This window comes from Ptychodera flava, chromosome 10, assembly GCF_041260155.1.
Source record: "Ptychodera flava strain L36383 chromosome 10, AS_Pfla_20210202, whole genome shotgun sequence".
NCBI classification, from domain to species: Eukaryota; Metazoa; Hemichordata; class Enteropneusta; family Ptychoderidae; genus Ptychodera; species Ptychodera flava.
Genome location: NC_091937.1, coordinates 10993955 through 11010581, shown reverse-complemented (window position 1 = coordinate 11010581; position 16627 = coordinate 10993955). Strand labels below are relative to the sequence as shown.

Sequence of the window (16627 nt, the reverse complement as noted above, 5' to 3'; positions counted from 1 at the left end):
CCTCCCACGACCGCTTGCGCGGTCGCTTGTGGTGCTTTCGCGCCACATCTTCGCCCTCTTGTAAAAAACCTACGGAGAACACTGCATGTCATCAGAGCACTGGATACAGACCTGTACATCAGCCCCTGTCACAGCAATGGAACCTCTTTCCAACACAGACCTGTACCACAGGGTTTAATCAGGGTCTGTACAGGGCCTGTCGCAGCAGCAATCCATTTTACTGTATAGATATTTAACTTTCCAAATTTCTTTGGGGGGGTCACTCAAAATTTCTGTAGCAGAGAGGGGGAATACTCAAACACGTCATGGTTGGCAGGGGGGTTACTCGAAATTTAGGAGTTTTTAAAGCAATTCCTCCGACCCCCCAGGCCGTAAATAATGACGGCTCCCTTACCAACAACCTGTTCTGACTCGAGTTTACCAGATGCAAATTGGTTACATGCAGTCCCTGTACCTCGTTTGGGAACTTCGACCATACCGTGTTAATATCTGATTTGGTCGCTGGGTGATCTTGTACATGTGTGATGACCTTCCCGGTCATGCAGCCTAGATTGAAGTTTATCGGCCTACGCTTTTGATAGCGCTATTTTAAGATCTATTCTTATTGACACAAACGGTGAGTCACATTTAAAAGGAAACTCATGGTTTCTTTAACGTCCAACATGTGGACGGATTGTCAATGTGACGTCATTTCCGGTGACCATCTCTTCAGACGTAGTATGGAGTGCATTGTGAACGCCCAGCGCTCGTCGATTTTCATACAGCAGTTTATTAACGTGTTCGTTTAACTCCTCTGAAGGTATAATAGCACGTAGCACGTATAGTGTGCAGTCTCCAGTGTGTAGACAATCACATATGTGCGTCATCAAGAGACGTGTAGGCCTATATCATGAAAATGACTTAGGGTGGCAGGACGGGGAAGTCCCTCCAGAGAAGTTGACGGGATACACGAGGTTAGAGTACGTTGTTGATAAACTTCCAACGACCAGCGTAGTGTAAACACAGAAGTCTACGTCGCTCTCAGCCTTAGTAGTAAGTTGCTCACGGTCCAGCTGAAAGAGTATATCGGAACAGCGTGTCTGTACGTACGGCGACCGATGTATTGATGTAGGAAAACATATGTGGCTGACGTCCAAACTTATGTAAGTAAAGTGAATATTGTATCTCCAGAGATTTCTTGACAGGGTCATCGAATTATTGTTATGCTCGACAAGAAGGCGAGCGATCGGCATTCGATTAGGGGATCGAGTTCGGGGCATGGCATAGCTTCATTGGAGAGGGTCGGAACGTGACGTTATGACATAAATATAGTATTATTGTATCATATTGTTGGCCATTCAAAGCCAAAGTTGCCAAAAGAGGCTTGCGAAGAACAGGTAATCACTGCTAATATCTTTCGTGTCTGCACAACAAACACTTCCCAAAAGCAATTTGAAATTTTGATACGGATGTCGGTTCATGGTCACCCAGCTAAAGAACTGATATCCTCGATTGAAAATTGAGCGCAAATGACGACAAAATGACCCACTCAAACACCACCTCGTATTCCAGCAATGGTTTTCGATCTTTTGCAAATGTCCTTTTTCAGAGAGGCTCGTGAACGTTTTCATTTTACACCGAGTTCTTTCATTATTCCAAATAAAACAGACAATATTTTTGTAAAAAAGTTATCATCAAGTATTCCTGATTTGGCAACATTGGCAATGCGAAAACTGTAACCGATGGTTCATTGTTTGTTTTAAAAAGCCGTGTTTCAATTTGGTACCATAACTCATTGTGTGAGACAGATACATTGTAAAATATAAACGATTAGCTTGGGGTAAACACCTCTAATGTCAAAGTCACCGACTCATTCATTAGTTACAGTAACCTAGAATGGGAAAAGTCTGTCTGGACCGATAGCTGAAAAGTTTATTGTCCTTGATACAAGTTAGCTGTTTTAATAATTAGAAGTTGTTTCCTCATCTAAAACTGTATTGGCACTGAATTGAAACCCACTGTACGTCGTGGACAATGAAGTAGATAGTCACTTAATATCAACTTACACGTGCTGTGAGTAAGACCTTCCTGCTTCGTTCACAATCATTTCCTGTCTTTCAACTTTTTTGAATTTTTGCCACTTCCTTTAAATAGTCATGATCATGATTTCGCGGACCTACTTAGTTCTCGCAGCTATTCGAAATACTTTACCAAACGCCGAGGGTAGCTGGCAAATCCAGCCTATACTACGAGAGAGAGAGAGAGAGAGAGAGAGAGAGAGAGAGAGAGAGAGAATTTTGTCCATACAGTTAGAATTCAGAAGTTTACTTACAAATGACGTCAAAAAGACTGAAAATAAATATGATAAGATTAATGCCTTCAATCACTTACTTCCTGTTGCTTCTTCAAAATATTTGTTATTCCGCTTATGTCATTGATGATAATGCTACTGACGGTCGAATGCTAATGATGGACACATTTTTAATTTACCTCATAGTTTGTTTTTTATCGTTTGTTAGCCCAATAGTGTATATTTGAGTCAGATTGCGATGATCTTTTGGATATTGACTTTTATCCTTCGAAAATAGATCGCTAAATCTAAATAGCTCCGAGGTTGACATTGTTTATAATTTAAACCTTTTACCTTAGCACTCGAGATAATCGTTGCGTAACTAGATGTAACTGGCAATTCACTTCATATGCGACGGGTGATTATGACATATGACTGTATCTATGGTATATGCGCGAGCACAATATTGGTGTCAATGTCCTCTTGCATATTTCACCGTATTTTTTCGCTGAGATCCAATCAAACAAATCTTAGTGCATTCATGCATGGCCAGGCTTTTTACAGCATACCATGCAGTGCATCCTGTATTCTGATTTATCTGTCTTGAATGGAGATAGCATGAGTCTATCTATCTTGTAGTTACGCAACGATTATCTCGAGTGCAAAGGGAAAAGGTATTTGTGTGCGTTAAAGAATATCTCTCCATTCAACCTCAAGGTTTTTTTACTGTGTGTCTAAGAACATATACTTTTTCATCAACGTGTGCTGATCATATACTGGTTGACAATCTACGCGGTCATTTTGCCTCCTCTAGGGTTTCAATATAGAGCGACAAATTGAGCTGGTAGTTTAGAGTGATTTGCAAAATAAACCAGCAAGTAAAAGTGCACCGTTATGACGGATGATTTGCAGTCGATTCAACGTAAAGCAATCCACAGACCCGGAAGATATCGTCTCACGCTGGGTTCTTTAGAAAGGGTCGGTCTCCGGGGGTTGGTCTGGCGTTATTTGTGGCAACTTTGGTTTTTCCCCAGTCACGAGGCCTCTATGTGTAAGCACGACACCTCAGCTCCCATAATAGGGCAAAAACGTAAACGTATTCAAGCATAACAATCAGTACCACTTTTCAGTATATTGTAATCCATTCAGTCTGAGACTATTTAAGTAATGCGGGACCATTATACGTATATATCCTTCTTTGCAAGAACTGCCCCTTCATATATATTTTAAGGTAGTATGCGCCTCTAAAGTGAAAGATTTAAACTTTTGCTCAAACTTTCCTCAGTGAAACCTTCAACCTTCCTTTTACCTAATCGAGAATATAAATCAGGCGTCACCGTGCAAAGTTTGGAACTAGGGAAACAAATTATCCAACATTTTCTGATATTTAAAATTCAAAATCGCCGCCATTCCTGTGTTAACTCTGTGGGAAAAATTTAATTTGGGATTTTCGAAAAGCTAAGACGGTGAAAAGTTTTTCTCCAAGAGCTGTAAAATGAGCCCCGATAAGTGATAGATTAGCAACTAATTGTAGAAATTTGAGAGTCCGAATATCTGTCCTGAGCTTTTAGTTTGGTGGTACGAAAATTTTCATCCTTGTTCCTACTGAGCGTTAATACACTACATGGACAAATTTTTATATCAAAATATAAGAACATAAAAGTACAACATACACTCAGCTCATCTGTCTGCCGGATTGTTGAAAACGAGCCTGTTTCTTGTAATGATCAGCATCACTAATCTGGATACAACTTCTATTCTGTGAACTCAAAACAAGATGAATCCTTTGCAATATGTTTTCATATTTACATTTCAAATTTCAGATAAATATGTTCCGAATCCGCATATGGACTGTCAAACAATCAGTTGTGCTGTTATAGCCTTTTGACATCGTTAATTTACTTATGAGGTGGCGCGGCATTGGGAACGAGTGCTGGCACATCTATTTTCAGCGCCCCGAGCTCATGCCTTCGGCTTTCAACTGTACGAATATCCACTGCAATAGACGATGTTCACACAAAATGAAATCTAAGGCGCGGCGATGACGGGGCGAATTCCATAGGCAGGAGTGTGCGCAGTTGTTGAATGCGGTCAGCGTTGATTCAAAGGCTTTCTAGACAACTACGTTACGCTTTCTCTATGAACACACGAATTAGATAATGAATAACTGAAACTGTAAATTGTAAAGAAAATCCATAACACTCAGTCAATATTCAACTTTAGCGTCACACCCCTGTAGGAAAATATTGGTAGTAAATAGGGAGCTGCTCGGGATGATCGCCGCATCTGACTTTGAATTTTTGTAAACATCATGTTCATGACTTTTTCTTCTGTTTCCACTTTTTGGTCTCGTTTGGGAGGACAGTAAACTTGAGTTTGAAAGCTTTATCGACAGAATGCGTTTAAACTGTCGTTCGTGTTGTGGATTAACTGCACGCTATACCTGCAGCTGCTGGTGCGCATGGCAAAAGCCATTAACGGCCTCATTTTGGCATGTCAAGGTCGATGGCATATTTTGATAGATTCGGGAAGGTGATTATATCCAGGTGGTAGGTGCATTACAACGCATCTCAAACGACTACAACAGTTGTTTTGTGCCCTCTTATTTCTCTGCATTGGAACTCAAAGCAATATTGATTTCCTCAAAAGGGCACAACAAAATCTGTTCACTGACGTGATTTGTTTGAGAAGGTTCTTCAATTTCCGATTCTTCCCAAAGTAGACAACAATATAATTCTGATCATTTTGTTTGAGCACACGGCCGTTTGAATAAAATCGCGGGGGGTCATGTGTGGATATTGCAATGCTATTTCATACACCTTTGGGGTATTCAATGTGGCAGAGCATCGAGTACGAGATCGATCTGGCAGTCAACCCCGCCAACGAGGGCCTATACTGCAGACACTTGATAAACAGCCGTTTGCGCAACCACCTGGAAAAAATCACAACAGTGCATTAAGGAGAGCCCGAGTTTTCTGTGCACAGGTCGTCTGCCCGGGTATTCTGTAGCTGGCAATGGAAACTCATGGAAGGTGTTAGGTCTAATGTATGTAGTTTCAATCTATCTGAAAATGAAATAGACGCTAACTTCCTGTGACAAGAGGATTATTTGCCGTCACTGCGTACCTGTGCCCGCTCAAACATCTCTAGTCATTCATCAATATTGTTCACCTTGCTAGGTGATTCTGTGTTAGCACACATTATTAAAAGCCTTTAACTCACAACGGCTACAGGAAACGAGGCCCCGTCGTGTGACAGATGTGTGAAAGGTAAACAGTCATTGGCCTCGCTTCAACAAACGCCCCGTCGAGTAAAACCATTGTCCAGAATCTCTCCATGAATTTTTGCTATAGTATTCCAAATATTTGAGTGAATTCCAGGCCAGCGCCAAACCGTGACTGCGGAGAGATTTATGACAACTTAAAATACTGGCATGTAAAGGGTAAGTTTTACACTGCTAATACAAGGTATAAATATTTTAGCCAATCACACTCGCGAAATACATGTATACGATCGAGAAAAAGTGACCCAACACATACCATTATACGGTGGGTCCTTTTTGTCGCCCCAAATATTTCATATTTCCTCAAGTTGTGACTAGTTTTCTCATGTACATACTACATACTTGTATATATATATATATATATATATATATATATATATATATATATATATATATATATATATATATATATATATATCGCGTTATAGATGTGTGTACAATACAACGTTACACATACAATGTAAAGCTTGCAAGAAGACCGATGGAAAGACAGATAAACACAGATATTACAACGCGCAACAGTGTGCAGCTGGAAAACATGAAACAAGTGACCTTTGTTTTGACGGTCAGTTAATATTAGACTGGCCCCCAGTCGCTTTGCTTTTCTGGGCAGCAGTTACTGGCTGTGGGCCACTGTGTTCGGCCGGCTGTTCACCCCACGATCTGTGCAACAACCTATCACATAGCACGACAGTCTGCTGAAGTTTATTCCTTCAATTTATTCTGTTATATGCTCACAAGATTTGGGGCAAGTCTATTAAAGTTAATATAAACTCGACCCCCTTGTGTGGTATAACAGACTATGATGTATAATCATACACCATGCCATTGCATATTGAGTGTGCGATTTTTCATGTTTGCCTTGTAACGCGATACGCCCTCGCACTGTACTGGCCTGTAGTATTAAACGGACACCTGTTTACCAAAGACTGTCAACCAGTACGTTTCACTAAGTCCACGAAGCGTCAGATAGGTACACAGGTACCATGGACGATAGCGACAAGTCTCCGTTCATTACAATGACCATTATTATCTGCATTAAATCTTGAAAACATATCATAATAGAGTATGAAACTCTCAAGGCAAACTATTTTACTTCTCTCGACCAAGTACAAAAATCTGATCTATGGGACATCGTAACAATATATATGTGTATTCTACTTATGTGGTGCATGGCAGCAAGTCATCATGATCAGTCTTGATGTTCGCCAGAGCTTTTTGAAAAAAATCCTGCAATGTTGACACAGAAATGGACGCCAGTAACATAATAGATTATAGTGGACGCTATGAGGTAACATAATGGTAAAAATCAGCGAACATTTCCCGCCATTCACTAATAAGCACGCGTCGTGACTTTCTTTCCTTGTTGGAATTCATCGCACCTCAGAGGGACAGTCACTAAAGACGTCACAGGCTTCATCGGTATCGTCATATTGTGTGAGGTCACAAGGTCAATGACGTCATGTTTAGAAAGATAAAAAAATATCTAACGGTCTTTCTGTAGAAACTCAGTGTTTGGTAGTCCCTCGTGCAAGACTTTCCGCAAATCTTTTAGCTTGTTAATATCTTGACAGATGATTGGAATAAACTCCAGCAAGTTTTGTCGCCTTGATCGTGCTGGTAAAACGAAATCCAGCCGAAAATATACAAATACAAGCCTTCTCAGGCGCCGGATTCACAGACAAATAGTAGTCGACTAATTGGCATGTCGTCTCTTATATGTAAAGCACGGCTCACGTGGAAAATTACTTCCAAGAGTTACTAAGAACACTCATGGAGGAAAGTTTTATTTCAAGTAATTGACAAGGGATTTCTTTTGAATTTCCTTAAACTTATATCTTGAAATATGTCAAAACATTGGGTTTTCCAGCGCGTAAGTCAAATGTCACTGTCAAGTATTGTCAAGTAAACACAACTTGACGTATGATGTGGCATTTACTGTATGTCAACATGGCGATAAGGAGTTAATGACTTAAACTCAGTGGTTTGAAAAAGAAATCTAAGCCTAAAAGTGTACCGGTAGGTTGCCTCCCGGGGAAACACCGCACAAGAAGTACAATTGCCGTACGCAGGGCGCCTTAGAAAAGGTATTCATCATGTTCTCCTTAGAGCAGAATCACTGCAACACAAAAACATCGCAAGAATTGTAGAGGAAAGAGCATCAAGACAAAAGTTCTGAAGACGTCACCATCGCCACTATTGATAGACGTACAGACAACGACCTACATTCACGCCTTCAGTCTGTGTGTACATTTCATATGGACCTAGCATGCGCCTCGGAGACAGATATTTACCACCTCAAACTTTTACAATGCAGTTTTGGCCTACCACTTGTCGGGGTTCTTTTTTAGCTCATGGAATAACTACAGTTTTCAATGGCTTGTCTCGTGAAAATCGACAGTTCAATTTCCCGTAGAGGTCACACAGGGGTGGCGGCCATGATTTTCAGTAGGGAAATATTGGGTAACATGTTTCTCTGGTACGACATTTTGCACTTTAACCATTGTTTATTCTAAGACTCGATTTCGAAGGGACTGATTTAAAGTTTCCTTATAAGAAAGCTTTTTTGAAAATTTGTTTTGTTTTGTTTTTATTTCGAGGTACGTACTGGTTTAACTAATTTGACTAATGCCATCATAATTGTTCTGCAAATCTCACCTCTTGTCTACATACACATTTGTACCCAATGACTTTCAAAACTGAGAAGAAAGCTCTTCTTTGGCAAACTTGCTTTTGTCAAAATAAATCGGGTTTATATTTTTGGGAGAAAGGCAAACCACGGTGAAACAAGGTGAAGATCGTATTTCTTTTTAGTACATATTTAAATGCTTGACCGACACTGCTTTATGAAACGGTGTCCCGTGACAGCAACTTACGTTCTTATTGAAGGCTGTTTTTCGTAACTTTAACTTTACCCATTTCGTCGCTTTTTTCGGTCCATGTAAATACGTATGTTTATTGTGTTTGTTTTTCAGAGTAAACATGGCGTGACTAAGAAAAACCAGATTATCGCTGCAGACGACGGGAAGTGCTTCGGAAGATGTCCGAAGAAAGCCGAGCAATTTACGAGATGGGCCTGACGCCCGGCACTGGTTATGTTGCAGGACCCGAGGGACGGAAAGCTCAGAATATCGCCATAGAAACCGGAAAGGAGCAGTGCCATAGAAGTATTATCAACATCGTTGGGAAAGAACGACAGGGAAAGACTAGTCTGCGCAAAGCCTTGAGTCGACAGGCCTTTGACCCTAACGAGGTCAGCACAGTTGGTATCGACCACGACTTCGTTGATGCCAGCCACGTGAACGATGCTTGGCAAGTCATCGACAACAGCAGCAGCAACGAGTTTGAGGAAGCGGTCGGCGAACACACACTCCGGATTCTGAAACCAAAGGGACTCTCTAAGACACACAAGAAGGCGTTCCATTATGCTAAGACTATGATAAAAATATTTCTCATCACTTCAACAAAGATGTTACTTTATTACGTCGGGATGAGGTGTGGTTTGCCGGACCTTTTACCGTGGTTTGCCTTTCTCTTAATCGGCACTTTCGGAATATCAGCCGTCGGATTCGGTGTCCGCGACGGCTTCGGAATTGCGATAGGCATCTATGCTCTTGCCGTCCTATCCGATGCCATCATCCGGTTTCGTCTCCACGAATCCTTGTTCCTCCTCTCAGACAACTACGGCGCCCTCACAGCCCTTGTGGCCAGTTTTCTCATCGGGGCTTCAGTTGACAGTTTTATAGGACTGTCCTTCGGCGCCTCACTCGGCACAGGGATGGCTATCTCTCTCTGCGTAATGGTTCCACCGTCGCTCAGCGAAACCGAATTCACGTTCTTTGGCAACGAAGGTATTTATCATGTGTTTCTATTTATGATTGGTACGCTAGTGGGCCTTGGAAGTCACAAAGAGACCGGATTCCATTCGTACATTATCGTCCCTATAATTTCAGTCGCGCACGAGATGAATTCGTCAAGCAGAGTCTGGCTGTACAGTTTTATTCTAGGACTGGGCGTCGGCATCACCCATGGCAACGGACTCTTCCTTGGTAGGCAGTTGTATGTCAGTTTGTTTGGTGAGATCAAAGCAAAGTTCGGCAAACAGGGTTGGAGATTTTTCACCTACGTCGCAGGAATTCCATCGGGTATCTTGCTGGCGTTAATCTGTGGATGGCAATGGCCAAGCGGTTACTCTCTCCAGTACGTCTTTGCTACACTCTTCGTGGTCATGGTGGAACTGCTACACATTTCTTACGGCTCCCGCGGCGAGAGAAAAACGGCCGAAAAGGGGACAGAGACCTCGAGTTCTGGCTCCGTCAAATCCAGTCACGTGATAAAAGCTCTGGTGATGCCCAGAAAACGAACAAAGCTCACCATCCGGGACTTCGCGGGACATCCTCTGTACCATTTTGCTCACCACATTTTTATGTACAGCCAGTCTATATATATCGTTGTTTTTAATTTGCTAGAGGCCAAGGCGGACATTGATGCTGCTTTCCAAACTATTCTTTATTGGCTGAATTCCATCGACACCCATACCGAACACCCGAACGCCTCAATTTTCATCGTCGGGACGCACAGGGACTCGGTGAGCCCGGGCGAGCGGGCAAACATCGCTAACTCTTTAACAAAACGTCTCCCACGCAAGTACCGCAACATCGTTGTCTGGAACGACAACGACAACTCGCCGCTGTTCCAAATCGAAAATTCCGTCGACAGGACAAGCGCCGACGAAGATCTCAATAAACTTCGTCGGGAAGTGTGGCACCGGGCGAAAAATGCGGACTACATGAAGAGAGAATGGCCCATAAAATACTGGGCCTTCCTTAACGAAATCAGAGCCCAACGAGAAAAGGGCGTGTTTGTTGGAGATTATAGTCACTTTCTGCAAATCGTCCTCCAGGATCCTCTTTACAAAATGAATTCTGAGACCGAATTTCAAGAAATGTTGAACTTTTACCAAAAGATCGGGGAGATAATTTACCAGTGCAATGATGACGAGCTTAAACAGGTGATCATCTTTGAACCAAAGTTTCTGATCGATGTCATGGCGGCGATCGTCAACATTCCTCCGGTGGCGAAACAAGAGTACGGTTACAAAGACCAGTGGCACGAACTGGAGGAGACCGGTATATGCCGAGAGGGACTCCTCCGCCACGTCATCGAGCGTGCCGTACAGTCGCCGAGCAGAACTGTTGAATGCGGTGCTACCGATCGAGTCGTGGATTCGGTGCTGTGGATGCTGCAGTCCAATGACTTACTGTGTAAAATCGCTTCACCCGAATCCTGCATCGGACAAACTAGCGAAAAATTGACGGAGGACGGGAGTCCCGATGAGGTAAAAACAGACTCGGAAACTCTGTACGCAGTGCCGAAACTCTTACCAGCGCACAATCCCGATATGCACCTATGCGATTGGGAGTCCAGACCGGAGGACATCGTTCTCTACGTCGACTTCGGTTTGTTTCATCCACAGGCTGTCTTTCTCCGGCTCATATGCCAGTGCCTGCGACGGGACCACGACGTCAGAACCGAACACGGCGATTTGAACGCCAGTATGTTCAACGACTTCGGGAGTTTCCAGTTCAGTGACGACATCATTTACAAACTTCGACTCAGGAGCGAGCAAAACGCCATTGAGGTGGTGGTGCGTTCAGCGCCTCGTTCCAAACCAGTGGAGGTGGTCCTTCGCCTGCAGGAGAGGCTGCAGAAGATCATTAAGCGGGACTTTGAGAAGTGTAACTACACCATGGGACCGATTTGCCCATGCCCCTCACCTCACGATATTCCCAAGACGTCTCGAGGAACGGTATGTGTATTGATCTCTTGTCTCGAGACGATTTTGTGGCTTTAAAAGTTGACTTGCACGATCGCATGAATGGCTGATTGACTGACTGACTGACTGACTTACTAAGCTAATTTACACGGAAATCTTAACCAATCCACTGAGCATCTTAACCACGGACACTGCTGTAGCTAATTTACACGGAAATCTTAACCAATCCACTGAGCATCTTAACCACGGACACTGCTGTTTAGTGACAAACTGACCAAGTGGTTGGGTGCATATAGTACATGTCCTGAGTACGGTACTGTCAGGGGACATAAGTAAAATGTTATGCGTATCACAATATGAAATGCCCAATACAAATTCATGTGACGGTGAAACAATATGCATGAAAGTGTATGAAACATTATGAGCAATCGAATTAATTAATTAATCACTTAAGTAATCAATTAACTGTACAAATGTGATTGATTAGGAAGTAGAAGTTACAGTGATCATGTTCCATTCTGCAGAAATCCATCCATATTCTTAAGATGTTCGATGCCAGTACGAAAGCTGATGAAAATATGCTAAGTTCGATGACCTTTTGGTGCAACGGCAGGCGAGTACAGGTCCGAGATGGAAAGGTAATTGAATATTTCAGTCGCGATATCACGTGACCGATGGGCGTCATTTATTTCAATCCGAACCGCCAATCGAATCAGAAATCACTCCCATGATTGGTTCATAAGTAAGACGAAAATACGAAATATTTCCTGTGACGAGTTTTGAAATTTATTTAGTTCTTGCAATTAGTCGAATTCCTGGAGTGGTTGTAGCTTTTTGCTGGCCTTGACTAAAAGGGAATAGAAGGGAAACGTCACAGCAACGAGTTACATTTTGAAAATACAGAAGTGTTTTATGTCAGCGATGTAAAAACAGTGTAACTCCTGATGTCAGGATAACGAAAACACAGTCCTTTTTCTGAGAACAGTCGGCCCAAGTTCGCATATATTACACGAGATACATTTCACCATGCATGTTTTTCAGGCACTCAACGGTTTGAAATGTGTATTTTGTGTAATGGCTACGCGTTCAGTCTATTATATAAAGCGTACTTGTACAATTTTCCACATAGAAAATGAAAGTACAGACGGCAATGTTGAAAGTGTGGAACCAGTGTGGCCAAATAAACCATTGTTTGAAATCTAAAACGAACATATTTTCTTTTATTACACAAGACTAAATTTAGAAGGAGCGATTGTTCATTATGATAAAAATGACAATGTGAAAACCAAGTTTCTTTGTATATCACACAAATGCCAAACAGCAAAATGCCCGTACAAAGACGTAGATTTATTTGCGGGTTTAAGGTTCCAAGATAATTCAATCTAACAATTATCTGGGGGTTAATAAGCTCAGAATCCCCGTAAATTATACATTTTTCGAAAGCCTAGATACAGGGAACATTTTGGTAACAACAGTGTCACAATTGTTTACATAACTATCACGTGACAGGCAATTTGAATAACCTTTCAAAAATCGGTGTTCCCCATGTTTTGTCTCAATTCTTCAAAATATCTGACTCAAACTTTCTGGAATGCAAGCTGTCACAACGCTCTTCAAAAGTGTGTGTCAGATTTTTTATATCTTGCTTGGTTTTTTTGAAGCACAATTTTTAAGAAATGAACTAGGATGAAATTGGCCGCTCTTGAAGTTTTTCTGACATAAAAGGCTTTCCGAACATATATAATTTACGGGGTTCTTAGCTTATTAATTACTAGAGAATTGTTAGCTTAAAAAAGGACAATTTCTTGTCTTGGAACCTTAAAGTATAGTAGAGAATATTTGTATTGTGCTAATTTTTATCACTACTCTCCATCTTGCTATGTCAGGCTTATCAAGAGAAACCACCGGAGAACGGGCGTCACAGGACTCCCCAACGCTTTGTCAGGAGAGATACCCACGTAAAGAACCTACCGCACGATTTGTACCGCTACATCTGCAACGCCCTCAACATCAGGCAGACGCTAGGTTCCGATTGGACGGGGCTTGCCGGTAGGTGGCGTTGAAATAATTTACTGACTGCCAGGTGTACGGAGAAACTATATTGCCACAAAGATGATTCTACAAAGAAGATTGCATAACATCTTGGGTTAATTCACATTTCAAATAAGAACAACCATTAGAGGTTTTGAATGGAGCTTTGGATGAAACGAGACAAAATAATACTAATTTTCGCAGGAAAAAGTAACCAATATCTTCAACTTCACGCCATTGCCAACAAACCGATCGTTTAGCAGATAAAATGAGCAAAAGAAGGAATACAAAACAACAAACGAAAATGTCACAGAAGCTACAGAAATAAGTAAACTTTTGTCCCATCCTTAGGAAAAGTAAGGCGTAGGTGTATATTGCTCCGTGGGTTCTAGTGGTATTTATTGGTTTGTTTAGTTTTGATAATTTATTTTTCAGTTTTTTCTCCCGATAATTAACAGTACTGAGTTAACGGCAAACTTTCACCCAAGTAAGCAAAAAGTAGTGGTATGACAACCTAAAAATGCAAAAGTTCCTGATAACAATCATTCATTTATTCTTTCAGCTGTCATTGGCAAGACAGCGGATGAAGTTCACCTGTTGGCGATGGAAAGCAACCCTTGCGACGCCCTCTTGAGAGACTGGGGCAACAGCGGCCCCGGCGCCAACATCAGCCACCTCATAGAACTGCTAGACGACCCTGAATTTAACCGAAATGACCTCATCACACACATAGAGGGCAGGCTGCTGTGAAGTTGGTCTTCATGGAGTGAAGCGCGATGACTGACAAATCGAGAGATTGAAAAAAAAACCGCCTATGATGTGTAACGTATTGTTAACCGAATTGTTTGACACAACTCAGGGGATAGGGTTCTTTGGTATAACAATTCATAGCAGTGCTGACACTGATTGGCGGGCTTTCAAATCTCTCTGTACTTTGAAAATTAACAAAAGTGTGAGAAATTGAAAGCCTTGCTTGTGAAGAGCAGCATACAGCTAAACGAATTGTTTCACTGAGGACGCACCTCTTTGGCACGACAATTGGTGGCAGTACCGACACTGATTGGCGGGCTCAGAGTCTCTGTACTTTTGTCATCGTCTTCGCAGACAGATAGGAAGAATAGATGGAACGAACAGAGGAATGTCAAAGCTGTATCGCGAGGAGCAAAATTCCGCGATAAATACCTTAAAACTTGTTTAATTTTAGTTCATACTTGCACGAAATGTAACGTGGACACATGAATGGCAGTAGCTATGGTAAAAGGATTTGAGTAGACATCTTTGTTGTGAATGAAGTTAGGAGATCAGAGCATTTCACGGTCGTACATAGTTTTTGTATGAAAATATTATCTCGGCAAGAATTATTGCTTACTACACAAGCTGGCCTCAGGAGCTGTATAAAGAGTACAAAGGCAAGAAATTTTAGTAATAGAAATATGTTCAATTTTTAAAGTGTGAGAAGTTGAAAGACCTGCTTGTGACGAATGGCGTACTGCTGACCGAATTGTTTAACGGACGAAGGCGCACGTCTTCGAGATGACAATTAATTGCGGTACCAAAATCTGATTGGCGGGCTTTCAAGACCCTCTGTTCTTTTTCTCGATGAAAGTGTTCACTTCGAAAGAATTAACGTTTACTACACAAACTGGCCTCGGGAGCTGTATAAGGTACAAAGACAAGAAATTTCTGTTAGAGTAATATACACTGTTTTGATTGTAAACGTTTGAGGAATTGCAAGACCTGCTCAGGACGAATGGCGTACTGCTAACCGAATTGTTTTACGGACAAAGGCGACAATTGCAGTACCAAAATCTGATTGGCGGGCTTTCATACTTCTCTGTGTTTTTTAACCGATGAAATGGAATCGAAATCGAACAACTGTATAAATATTGCAATGACAAGATGTTTCGTAATTCTTGGAGACGAAAATTCACAGCAGTGCCAAAAACTAATCGGCGGGCTTTTACCTAAATCCTGTGTTTTTTTACCGATGAAATGGAATCCATTCGCAGGCGAATAGGAAGAAAAAAACAACACACAAGAAGGGGGAGTACAATTCGCGAGGAAGAGGCTTCCGCGCTAAATACCAGAATAATTGCAGTGCAATATATAATTTATTTTCATATTGCATCGGGACGGTGTATCACTAGGAAACCTGACGAACAGTTTTATAGAACGAAATTTTATGTACCCACAGGTTTGATAAAGTTTGCGGATTAACACACGTCATGGTCTGGTAGATATGTTTTTGTGTGAAAATGTCAGGTTCTATTTTCATTTAGCGTACTATGTGAACAGTAAAGGTGTACATTCAATAGAAAGAGATAATCACAGTAGTGTACAAACCATTAAGAACGAAGGTCAAGTGTAAGAAATTGAAAACTCTGCCCATGACGCGTAGCGTGTTGCTAACCGAACAGTTTCTCAGAGAGCATCCCTTTGACGTTACAATTTTTAGCAGTACCTACTCTGACTGGCGAGCAATCATAAATCTTTGCGTTTCTACCGTTAAAAGTGAAGATATGCATTATCAGACAGAAACAAAAAGAGAATGCAACAAGGGAAAAAAAATTACACTGGCTGTAGTACTCATTTTACAATATTTGAATATTTTATTCATTTTCATATTGCATGAACCGAATTATCTGCACCCAGGCGTCTGCTTGTACTTTGTAGGCACCCGTCTTTGTTTGAATGAAGTTTAAAGATCACGGTCTAATAGATCGTTCTTTCAATTTAATAGTTTTTGTACGAATGTCTTTACACTGAAAAAATCAACGTATAACGTAAACATGAAGTGGAAAGGTGTAGTACAAAAAATAGCAATAATTGTAATTTGTAGCATTTATATTCGTCGCTTGTGATCTATTTACAGTTAGACATATAAAATAAAAATATTTCCTCCCAAACATTGTATAGACTGATTTTGATTTCTAAGTGCCGTTTACACGTGCACACTAGAAATGGCAACTTAACGATTCCGATTGGGTACAATCATTCGGAACTGACCATGTTCAGAAATTTGACGTGAAGTTCAACTTAGGTCAGTCTTTCGGGTATATAAAAAAAACTTTCGTACGAAGTTTATTGGCTCATAGTAATCAGAGTATGAGGGAATGTTCTACAATTTCGTAAAGTACTTTCCTGTGGCCCTAAATTAGTGAATATTTACAAACTTATGATTTGTTCTATGAGGGCGTATATTTGTGATCATTCCTCACAACATGGTCATCCTCCGCCGTGATTCGCCTAAACCTATCACGTGACAAGA

The 16627-nt window shown here is 41.4% G+C and overlaps 1 protein-coding gene across 1 annotated transcript; it reads left to right on the top strand.

Annotated features, from left to right (window-relative positions):
- Positions 1-403: 403 nt before the first annotated feature.
- LOC139141971 (uncharacterized) lies at positions 404-16265 on the top strand. Its single transcript, XM_070711754.1, has 5 exons — positions 404-1142; positions 8528-11361; positions 11853-11966; positions 13215-13377; positions 13922-16265. The coding sequence occupies exons 2-5, from the start codon at positions 8593-8595 to the stop codon at positions 14107-14109; spliced, it is 3234 nt and encodes a 1077-aa protein (XP_070567855.1). The 5' UTR covers positions 404-1142; positions 8528-8592; the 3' UTR covers positions 14110-16265.
- Positions 16266-16627: the final 362 nt, after the last annotated feature.

Bases quoted from the DNA above. Each gene is read 5' to 3' on its own strand.
- LOC139141971 (XM_070711754.1), top strand. From the start codon at position 8,593: ATGTCCGAAGAAAGCCGAGCAATTTACGAGATGGGCCTGACGCCCGGC. The intron at 11,967-13,214 runs GTAATTGAATAT...TTGCTATGTCAG, and splicing joins TACAGGTCCGAGATGGAAAG to GCTTATCAAGAGAAACCACC. The intron at 13,378-13,921 runs GTAGGTGGCGTT...TTATTCTTTCAG, and splicing joins CGATTGGACGGGGCTTGCCG to CTGTCATTGGCAAGACAGCG.